At 47.4% G+C, this 11,893-nt stretch overlaps 1 protein-coding gene across 1 annotated transcript; it reads right to left on the bottom strand.

The window, feature by feature from the left end:
• Positions 1-1,154: 1,154 nt before the first annotated feature.
• On the bottom strand, positions 1,155-2,193 carry LOC123735953 (insoluble matrix shell protein 4-like; the record flags this gene model as incomplete). Its single annotated transcript, XM_045713128.1, has 1 exon — positions 1,155-2,193. A coding segment is annotated over one exon (1,039 nt), but the record flags the coding sequence as incomplete, so codon positions are not given.
• Between the last annotated feature and the right edge of the window lie 9,700 nt (positions 2,194-11,893).

The following is an 11,893-nucleotide window of genomic DNA, read 5'->3' as shown; positions in this document are numbered from 1 at the left end:
TCTCATCCTACCTCCTGTTTCATCCTGCCTCATTCTGCCTCATCCTGCCTTCTTCTGTCTCCTCCTGCCTCATCCTGTTTCATCGTACCTTCTCCTGCCTCCTCCTGCCTCATCCTGCCTCCTTCTGCCTCATAGTGCCTCCCCCTGCCTCCTCCTGTCTCCTCCTGCCTCCTCCTGCCTCCCCCTGCCTCCTCCTGTCTCCTCCTGCCTCCCCCTGCCTCCTCCTGTCTCCTCCTGACTCCTCCTGGTCATCCTGCCTCCTCCTGCCTCATCCTGCCTCTTCCTGCCTCATCCTGCCTCCTTCTGCCTCATAGTGCCCCCCCCTGCCTCCTCCTGTCTCCTCCTGTCTCCTCCTGGTCATCCTGCCTCATTCTGCCTAATTCTGCCTCAGCCAATAATCCTCCAGGATATAAACTGCTGACCGGTTAGTTATTCGTGTTCACGGTATGAATAAATAGACCAACGTCTTCTCTCACTACAAATCTGTGAAGTATTTGCTAATTTAACACATTGAGTTTGAACAGAGGCTTCAACACATTGCATAAGCACTGTCGTCCACCAGGACAGCGGGGATTTGTCCCGCAGCCAATATGTACCCTGCCTGGTTCCCTCAGCCTAGAGCCTGCTATCTGATTCCTGGTCCTTGTATCAAGGTTCTGTGCATAAAGCCGCTCTCCTTCCCCAGATAATTAGCTGATTTAATAGTATGCAGCACACATGCACACCCATTCTAATTAGATCCGGCTTCTGCGCTGTATTTTATAACAGTCTAGTGATTTTTCCAAGTGCTAGTTACCTTCCGCAGTCAATACCTCAGTGAACCTCTTCTAAATTAATTTAACTCCGTGTGTGCCTTACAGCACATTCCCTAATGGTTCTCCCTCCATGTTAATGGTTCCTATCCTACGTTTAATTACAGATCAATGACAGTCCGCTCTTGGCATTTAGAGTTGCTGAACCGGAGTGCTGCAGGGACATGTGTAGAACAGAATGTAACGGTTTGGTATTGAACGCTGTGGAACAATAAAACCCCCGTGTTAAACAAACTAGCAGACGAAGTGATGGTCAGATTAACAGGAGAGATATAACATCGGACAACACAATGACTCTGTCCTGACAGGGAGAGTTTAATACCTCTACTGGTCAATAATGTCTCATACAAATAGAATGTTACTGTTCACAGTACTGTGGGTGTTCCCATTACTGTCCACAGTACTGTGGGTGTTCCCATTACTGTCCACAGTACTCTGGGTGTTCCCATTACTGTCCACAGTACTCTGGGTGTTCCCATTACTGTCCACAGTACTGTGGGTGTTCCCATTACTGTCCACAGTACTGTGGGTGTTCCCATTACTGCCCACAGTACTCTGGGTGTTCCCATTACTGCCCACAGTACTCTGGGTGTCCCCATTACTGTCCACAGTACTGTGGGTGTTCCCATTACTGTCCACAGTACTGTGGGTGTTCCCATTACTGTCCACAGTACTCTGGGTGTTCCCATTACTGTTCACAGTACTGTGGGTGTTCCCATTACTGTCCACAGAACTCTGGGTGTTCCCATTACTGTCCACAGTACTGTGGGTGTTCCCATTACTGTCCACAGTACTCTGGGTGTCCCCATTACTGTTCACAGTACTGTGGGTGTTCCCATTACTGTCCACAGAACTCTGGGTGTTCCCATTACTGCCCACAGTACTCTGGGTGTTCCCATTACTGTCCACAGTACTCTGGGTGTCCCCATTACTGTCCACAGTACTGTGGGTGTTCCCATTACTGCCCACAGTACTCTGGGTGTTCCCATTACTGCCCACAGTACTCTGGGTGTCCCCATTACTGTCCACAGTACTGTGGGTGTTCCCATTACTGCCCACAGTACTCTGGGTGTTCCCATTACTGTCCACAGTACTGTGGGTGTTCCCATTACTGCCCACAGTACTCTGGGTGTTCCCATTACTGTCCACAGTACTGTGGGTGTTCCCATTACTGCCCACAGTACTGTGGGTGTCCCCATTACTGTCCACAGTACTGTGGGTGTTCCCATTACTGCCCACAGTACTCTGGGTGTTCCCATTACTGCCCACAGTACTGTGTGTGTTCCCATTACTGTCCACAGTACTCTGGGTGTTCCCATTACTGTTCCCAGTACTCTGGGTGTTCCCATTACTGTCCACAGTACTGTGTGTGTTCCCATTACTGTCCACAGTAATGTCGGTATTCCAAATCAAATCAAATCTAATTGTATTGGTCACATACACATGGTTAGCAGATGTTAATGCGAGTGTAGCGAAATGCTTCTAGTTCTGACCATGCAGTAATATCTAACAATTAATCTAACAATTTCACAACAACTACCTCATACACACAAGTGTAAAGGAATTAATAAGAATATGTACATATAAATAAATATATGGATGAGCGATGGCCGAACGGCACAGGCAAGATGCAGTAGATGGTATAGAGTACAGTATATAGATATGAGATGAGCAATGTAGGGTATGTAAACATTATATAAAGTGGCATTGTTTAAAGTGACTAGTGATGCATTTATTAGCCCTGCGGTTGTGGGCGGAGCAGTTGCCGTACCAGGCAGTGATACAGCCCGACAGGATGCTCTCGATTGTGCATCTGTAAAAGTTTGAGTGTTTTTGGTGACAAGTCAAATTTCTTCGGCCTCCTGAGGTTGTTGTTTGCGCCTTCTTCACCACGCTGTCTGTGTGGGTGGACCATTTCAGTTTGTCTGTGATGTGTACGCAGAGGAACTTAACACTTTCCACCCTCTCCACTCCTATGCCTTCGATATGGATAGGGGGGTGCTCCCTCTGCTGTTTCCTGAAGTCCACGATCATCTCCTTTGTTTTGTTGATGTTGAGTTTGAGGTGGTTTTCCTGACACCACACTCCGAGGGCCCTCACCTCCTCCCTGTAGGCCGTCTCGTCGTTGTTGGTAATCAAGCCTACCACTGTAGTGTCGTCTGCAAACTTGATGATTGAGTTGGAGGCGTGCATGGCCACGCAGTCGTGGGTGAACAGGGAGTTGTCACGGTTGTCTTCGTCCTCTGATGATATAACGAAATCATAGTCGGAAAATGTGGACTAATACGCAGCAGGTACGTGAATGCTCATCTTGAGAATTTATTAACTTCAAAAAATGAACGTACAAAAATCACAAAACAAAAGAATGAACGAACAACTACAAACAGTCTGACTAGCATAGGCTCAACACAGAACAATCACCCACAAATCACACACACAAACACACCCTAATATATGGGACTCTCAATCAAAGGCAGATAGACAACACCTGCCTTCAACTGAGAGTCCCAACCCCAATTAACCAAACATAGAAACACACACACCAGACTAACCATAGAATACAAACACATAGACCATCAACCAAAAACCCAGAAATACTAAATCAAACACCCTTTACACAAACACACCACCCCGAACCACATAAAACAAATACCCTCTGCCACGTCCTGACCAAACTACAAAAACAATTAACCTTATACTGGCCAGGACGTGGCAGGAGTACAGGAGAGGGCTGAGAACACACCCCTGTGGGGCCCCAGTGTTGAGGATCAGCGGGGTGGAGATGTTGTTTCCTACCTTCACCACCTGGGGGCGGCCCGTCAGAAAGTCCAGGACCCAGTTGCACAGGGCGGGGTTCAGACCCAGGGCCTCCAGCTTAATGATGAGTTTGGTGGGCACTAAAGTGTTAAATGCTGAGCTGTAGTCGATGAACAGCATTCTTACATAGGTATTCCTCTTGTTCAGATGGGTTAGGGCAGTTTGCAGTGTGATTGCGATTGCGTCGTCTGTGGACCTATTGGGGCGGTAAGCAAATTGGAGTGGGTCTAGGGTGTCAGGTAGGGTGGAGGTGATATGATCCTTGACTAGCCTCTCAAAGCACTTCATGATGATGGAAGTGCTATGGGGCGATAGTCATTTAGCTCTGTTACCTTTGCTTTCTTGGGAACAGGAACAATGGTGACCCTCTTGAAGCATGTGGGGACAGCAGACTGGGATAGGGATTCATTGAATATGTCCGTAAACACACCAGCCAGCTGGTCTGTGCATGCTCAGAGGATGCAGCTAGGGATGCCGTCTGGGCTGGCAACCTTGCGAGGGCTAACACATTTAAATGTTTAACCTCTATGGGCTAGGTGGGACGCAAGCGTCCCACCCGTGGTGCACTCCATCAACAGCAGGTGCATTTCAAGAGCGGCAAATTTGAATCCAAATAAATGTCAAAATTCAAATTTTTCAAACATACAACTATTTTACACCCTTTGAAAGATAAACATCTCCTTAATCTAACCATGTTTTACGATTTCAAAAGGTTTTACGGCGAAAGCATAAATTTAGAGTATGTTAGGACAGTACATTTACAAGAGTTGTGTGTAATGTTGTGCCAATTCAAAGACAGGCGTCACCAAAACCATAAAATCAGCTAAAATGATGCACTAACCTTTTACAATCTCCAACAGATGACACTCCTAGGACATTATGTTAGACAATGCATGCATTTTTAGTTCTATCAAGTTCATATTTATATCCAAAAACAGCGTTTTACTGTGGCGTTGATGTTCAGGAAATCGTTTCCCTCCAATAACCGGCATTCAAGTCAGCACCACAAATTAAATAATTAAAATTAGAAAACATTGGTAAAATATTATATTGTCATTTAAAGAATTATAGATTTACATCTCTTGAACGCAATCAACTTGCCAGATTTAAAAATAACCTTACTGGGAAATCACACTTTGCAATAATCTGAGCACTGCGCCCAGAAAAATACGCGTTGCGATACAGACTAGCCGCCATGTTGGGGAGATCTAAAATCGAAAATACTATGTAAATAATCCATTACCTTTGATTCTCTTCATCAGATGTCACTTCCAGGTATCACAGGTCCATAACGAATGTAGTTTTGTTCAAAAAAAGCTCATCATTTATGTCCAAAAATCTCTGTCTTGTTAGCACATGATCTAAGCCCGCCGTACTTCACTTCATGAACGAGGGGAAAAAATATATTTACGTTCGTTCAAACATGTCAAACGTTGTATAGCATAAATCATTAGGGCCTTTTTAACCAGAACATGAATAAAATTCAAGGCGGACGAATGCAAAATCTTTTAAAACGTATTGGCACGAGGGTACCCAGCATGACCTAGCGCGCCAGGTGTCTAATGGGCCATCATCGTTCCATGGCTCTTGTTCGGTCAGATCTCCCTCCAGAAGACTCAAAACACTTTGTAAAGGCTGGTGACATCTAGTGGAAGCAATAGGAAGTGCCAAAATATTCCTCAGCCCCTGTGTTTTTCAATGGCATAGGTTTAAAGGTAATACAACACATCAGGTATGCACTTCCTGTCAGAATCTGTCTCAGGGTTTTGCCTGCCAAATGAGTTCTGTTATACTCACAGACACCATTCAAACAGTTTTAGAAACTTTAGGGTGTTTTCTATCCATATATATTAAGTATATGCATATTCTAGTTACTGGGTAGGATTAGTAACCAGATTAAATCGGGTACATTTTTTTATCCAGCCGTGCAAATACCTAACAGTTTAACAAAGTTTAATTATTTCCAAAGGTTCTGTACAGCTGTGATCAGACAGCAAAACATTTCAGACATCCAAGTTACATACATCCTACTTAAGACACTCCCTCTCTCCATCCTTAGTTTATGCCCAAGAGAAAGAAGGTAACCAGATACTAACCCTGATTACTCCCTTAAGGAAAACACCCTCACCTGACCTCACTCCTCACCTCCTGACCTCAACCCCTCCTTCACCTAATCCACAGATGTCCATCTGTCTTCCCAAAATCAACACATCGCTCTCCTCTCCTCCATCAAACACATTTCAAAGCCTTCTGGGTTGCTACAGATTCTTTCTATTCAAGGCTTCGTCTCTATCATTTATTTAATATCTCAATGTTCAAAGTTTATTGTCAGACCCCAGTGGCTGGTTATTGTTGATATACAACAACAATTCGTTCACCTCTTCCACACTCACTTTACGGAATTCAAAATGACAATGCTTGTCTTTCTTAATTTGATCAGTTATACTGGGATGTGTAGGTTTGGCGTTTGTGCGGCTTCTTGCTGGCATGTCACCTCCAGTTCTGGGATAACATCCAGTCTGCCTGGTTGGGATTATTCCCAGCTCCAGAGGATGTGAATCCTGAATCCTGAATCCCATTTCATTTGCTGTTCTCATTGGCAGGGCTAGCGGCTCCTTCCCCACGCTAGCCTCCAGGTGAGGGTGTTTTCCAGGCAGGGCTCAGCAGAGACAGACATAGAGACAGACAGGCAGGCAGACAGACCTCTTTGGGTTTGTCCAGACTTTAGTGAGATCCTGGTTCTGCTGACAGCAGTCTCTCAGTGCTTTACTCCCAGTTCAGATACAATACATAAGACGAGACATGACGATGGTCTTGAGTTATAAAACAATGTTTTCTTGTTCTGAACGGTGTAGTATTAGAACGTCTCATGTCAGGGGGATCACGTGGCCCTTCAACGAGATGGCCGCATGAACTAAGAACTCCGCCATGGCTTTTTCAAATTCTAACTCTTACTTCCACTTCAATTTAAACCCCATTAGCTTTAGTCAAAAAAAGCCATGGCAGCTACAAATGGTGACATTACATGTGACATTTTTACCAGGACTCGAGCAATAGCTGTGGAAAAAGCCTCGAAGAAACAGCTAGCTTCAGAAAAAGCTAGTGCCATTAGCCAGGAGCATGTCACGTCCTGACCAGCAGAGGGCGTAATTGTGTTAGTTTTGGTCAGGATGTGGCAGGGGGTTTGTGTTTGTTAAATGTTGTGTGGGTGATTGGACTCCCAATTGAAGGCAGGTGTGTTGAGTTGCCTTTGATTGGGAGTCCTATATAGTAGTGTGTGTTTTTCTTTGGGGTTGTGGGTAGTTGTTTGTGTGCACTGCATTTGGTTTAGCCTGCCACACTGTTGCCGTTGTGAGTATTGTTTTTTTGGTTTTCCAGTGGATACTTTACTTGTTTTTTATCAATAAACATGAGTATCCACATTCCCGCTGCGCCTTGGTCCATTCCTAACGACGGTTGTTACAGAACTACCCACCACAAAAGGACCAAGCAGCGGAAGAGGAAGGAGCCACAGGAGTACAACGTGATGGACCAATGGACGTGGGAACAAATCCTGGACGGAGAGGGACCATGGACTCAGGCTGGGGATTATCGACTCCCGCAGTGGGAGACTGAAGCGGCGAGAGCGGAGAGGCGATTCTATGAGGAGAGAGAGCACAACGAACAGGTGGAGGCAGCCAGGAGAGCGGAGGCAGCAGGTAAAGGGAGCGAACGTTATGCTGGAACACGGCTGGCGAGGAAGCCGGAGAGGCACCCCAAGAAATGTTTTGGGGTGGCACACGGGTAGTTTGGCCAGGCCAAGGAAGAGCCGTAAGCCAGCTACCCGTGATTACAGGGAGGTGCGTATGAGGTGGAGGGCGCCATGTTACACTGAGGTACGCACCATCTCGCCTATACGTACGCACAGGCCAGTCCGCCCTGTACCAGCGCCACGCATGTGCCAGGGTAAGGTGAGCATCGAGCCAGAAGGGGTGATGCCAACCCTGCGCTCAAGACCGCCAGTGCGCCTCGAGGGTCCGGTGTTTCCCGCTATACGCACTAGCATGGAGGTGCGTGTCTCCAGGCTGGCACGTCCAGTACCAGCCCCACGTATCAGGCGTCTAGTGCATCAGCCCAGCCTCGCCAGTCAAGAGTCGCCAGAGCTGCCCGCCAGTCAAGAGTCGCCAGAGCTGCCCGCCAGTCAAGAGTCGCCAGAGCTGCCCGCCAGTCAAGAGTCGCCAGAGCTGCCCGCCAGTCAAGAGTCGCCAGAGCTGCCCGCCAGTCAAGAGTCGCCAGAGCTGCCCGCCAGTCAAGAGTCGCCAGAGCTGCCCGCCAGTCAAGAGTCGCCAGAGCCGCCCGCTAGTCAGGAGCTGCCAGAGTGGCCCGACTGCCCGGAGCTGCCAGAGTGGCCCGACTGCCCGGAGCTGCCAGAGTGGCCCGACTGCCCGGAGCTGCCAGAGTGGCCCGACTGCCCGGAGCTGCCAGAGTGGAACGACTGCCCGGAGCTGGCAGAGTGGCCCGACAGCCCGGAGCTGCCAGAGTGGCCCGACTGCCCGGAGCAGTTAGAGTGGCTCGACTGCCCGGAGCTGCCAGAGTGGCCCGACTGCCCGGATCAGTTAAGGGTGGCTTGACTGCCCGGAGCTGCCAGAGTGGCCCGCCTGCCCGGATCTGCCAGGGTGCCCCGCTTGTCCTCCGGTCCAGCCCGAGTGGCCCGCCTGTCCTCCGGCCCAGCCCGAGTGGCCCGCCTGTCCTCCGGCCCAGCCCGAGTGGCCCGCCTGTCCTCCGGCCCAGCCCGAGTGGCCCGCCTGTCCTCCGGCCCAGCCCGAGTGGCCCGCATGTCTTCCGGCCCAGCCAGAGTGGTCCGTCTGCCAGGGTCAGCCCGAGTGGCCCATCTGCCCGGCGCAGCTATCGGCGCCACCGAAGTGGGCGACGCCGAAGGTGGAGCGAGGTCCACGTCCTGCACATGAGCCACCTCCAGGATAGGTGGGTTGGGGAGGGAGGGTGTAGCACAGTGCCGTCGGTGACGGCAGCCACCCTCCCTTCCCTCCCTTATTGTTTAGGGGGATAGTTTATTTTTTGGGGGGGTTTGTTTTTTTCTTTTAGGTGCATTCCGGGGTCTGCACCTTGAGGGGGGGTACTGTCACGTCCTGACCAGCAGAGGGCGTAATTGGGTTAGTTTTGGTCAGGATGTGGCAGGGGGTTTGTGTTTGTTAAATGTTGTGTGGGTGATTGGACTCCCAATTGAAGGCAGGTGTGTTGAGTTGCCTTTGATTGGGAGTCATATATAGTAGTGTGTGTTTTTATTTGGGGTTGTGGGTAGTTGTTTGTGTGCACACTGTTGCCGTTGTGAGTATTGTTTTTTGGTTATCCAGTGGATACTTTACTTGTTTTTATCAATAAACATGAGTATCCACATTCCCGCTGCGTCATGGTCCATTCCTAACGACTGTTGTTACAGAGCAGGAGGATCCGTCCCTTCCTGAGGCCCATCAACTGCCAACCTCATCCTCTGTCCAAGACATATTCTCTGAGCTGAGATCCCAATGTACAGAATACAACATCAAACTATATGGCATTAACTCCCAGCTCAGCGCGATAGTAGGCAAGGTGACAACCCTGGAAAATGCCTTGCCTGACATCAACAACAAGATAACCATCACCACGAGGCGCCTGGATGAGGCAGAGGGACGAATCCTATCCCTGGAAAACTCACTGGCAGACGCCATGGAAACAATAGCATCTGCTACCATGGAAACAATAGCATCTGCTAAAAAAGAAAAATAGACCATCTGGAAAAGAAAACAGAGGACCTGTAAAATAGGGGGCAAAGGAATAACAGTGTTTTATAAAACCTGGCCGAAAAAGAAGAGGGCAACATGCCACTGATCCCCTACCTGCAAGACAAACCTACTAACGTTGCCACAGAGAGGGGTAGGTCCTATAGTCTAACCTAGACCTACTAACGTTGTCACTGAGAAAGGGGTAGGTCCTATAGTCTAACCTACTGTAGACCTACTAACGTTGTCACTGAGAGAGGGGTAGGTCCTATAGTCTAACCTAGACCTACTAACGTTGTCACTGAGAGAGGGATAGGTCCTATAGTCTAACCTAGACCTACTAACGTTGTCACTGAGAGAGGGATAGGTCCTATAGTCTAACCTAGACCTACTAACGTTGTCACTGAGAGAGGGGTAGGTCCTATAGTCTAACCTACTGTAGACCTACTAACGTTGTCACTGAGAGAGGGGTAGGTCCTATAGTCTAACCTACTGTAGACCTACTAACGTTGTCACTGAGAGAGGGGTAGGTCCTATAGTCTAACCTAGACCTACTAACGTTGTCACTGAGAGAGGGGTAGGTCCTATAGTCTAACCAAGACCTACTAACGTTGTCACTGAGAGAGGGGTAGGTCCTATAGTCTAACCTACTGTAGACCTACTAACGTTGCCACTGAGCGAGGGGTAGGTCCTATAGTTTAACCTCTTACATCTAGACGTTCCGCTAGCGGAACACCTGCTCCAATAGCCAATGATGAGCGTGGCGCGAATTACAAATTCCTCAAAAATACAAAAAATTAAATTTTTCAAACATATGACTATTTCACAGCATTTTAAAGACAAGACTCTCCTTTATCTAACCACACTGTCCGATTTCAAAAAGGCTTTACAGCGAAAGCAAAACATTAGATTATGTCAGCGGAGTACCAAGCCAGAAATAATCAGACACCCATTTTTCAAGCTAGCATATAATGTCACAAAAACCCAGAAGACAGCTAAATGCAGCACTAACCTTTGATGATCTTCATCAGATGACACACCTAGGACATTATGTTATACAATACATGCATGTTTTGGTCAATCAAGTTCATATTTATATCAAAAAACAGCTTTTTACATTAGCATGTGACGTTCAGAACTAGCATACCCCCCGCAAACTTCCGGGGAATTTGCTAACAATTTACTAAATTACTCACGATAAACGTTCACAAAAAGCATAACAATTATTTTAAGAATTATAGATACAGAACTCCTCTATGCACTCGATATGTCCGATTTTAAAATAGCTTTTTGGTGAAAGCACATTTTGCAATATTCTAAGTACATAGCCCAGCCATCACGGGCTAGCTATTTAGACACCCGGCAAGTTTAGCCTTCACCAAAATCAGATTTACTATTATAAAAGTTTGATTACCTTTTGTTGTCTTCGTCAGAATGCACTCCCAGGACTGCTACTTCAATAACAAATGTTGGTTTGGTCCAAAATAATCCATCGTTATATCCGAATAGCGGCGTTTTGTTCGTGCGTCCCAGACACTATCCGAAATGGTAAATCAGGGTCACGCGCATGGCGCTATTCGTGACAAAAAAATTCTACATATTCCATTACCGTACTTCGAAGCATGTCAACCGCTGTTTAAAATAAATTTTTATGCAATATATCTCGTAAAAAAGCGATAATATTCCGACCGGGAATCTCCTTTTCGGCAAACAGAGGAAAAATCACAAAGACGGGGCGGCCAGGGCACGCGCCTAAGCCCACAGTCCCTTGATCGGCCACTTGAGAAAGGCGATAATGTGTTTCAGCCTGGGGCTGGGATGACGACATTCAGGTTTTTCCCGGGCTCTGAGCGCCCATGGAAGACGTAGGAAGTGTCACGTTAGAGCAGAGATCCTTTGTAAAAGATAGAGATGGCAAAGAAGTTCAAGAAATGGTCAGACAGGCCACTTCCTGTAAAGGAATCTCTCAGGTTTTGACCTGCCATTTGAGTTCTGTTATACTCACAGACACCATTCAAACAGTTTTAGAAACTTTGGAGTGTTTTCTATCCAAAGCCAATAATTACATGCATATTCTAGTTACTGGGCAGGAGTAGTAACCAGATTAAATCGGGTACGTTTTTTTATCCAGCCGTGAAAATACTGCCCCTAGCCATAACAGGCTAACCTACTGTAGACCTACTAACGTTGCCACAGAGAGGGGTAGGTCCTATAGTCTAACCTAGACCTGCTAACGTTGTCACTGAGAGAGGGGTAGGTCCTATAGTCTAACCTACTGTAGACCTACTAACGTTGTCACTGAGAGAGGGGTAGGTCCTATAGTCTAACCTAGACCTACTAACGTTGTCACTGAGACAGGGGTAGGTCCTATAGTCTAACCTACTGTAGACCTACTAACGTTGTCACTGAGAGAGGGATAGGTCCTATAGTCTAACCTACTGTAGACCTACTAACGTTGTCACTGAGAGAGGGATAGGTCCTATAGTCTAACCTAGACCTACTAACGTT

Source organism: Salmo salar, unplaced genomic scaffold (assembly GCF_905237065.1).
Source record: "Salmo salar unplaced genomic scaffold, Ssal_v3.1, whole genome shotgun sequence".
In the NCBI taxonomy this organism is placed as follows: domain Eukaryota; kingdom Metazoa; phylum Chordata; class Actinopteri; order Salmoniformes; family Salmonidae; genus Salmo; species Salmo salar.
This window is presented reverse-complemented; position numbering and strand designations above follow the sequence as displayed.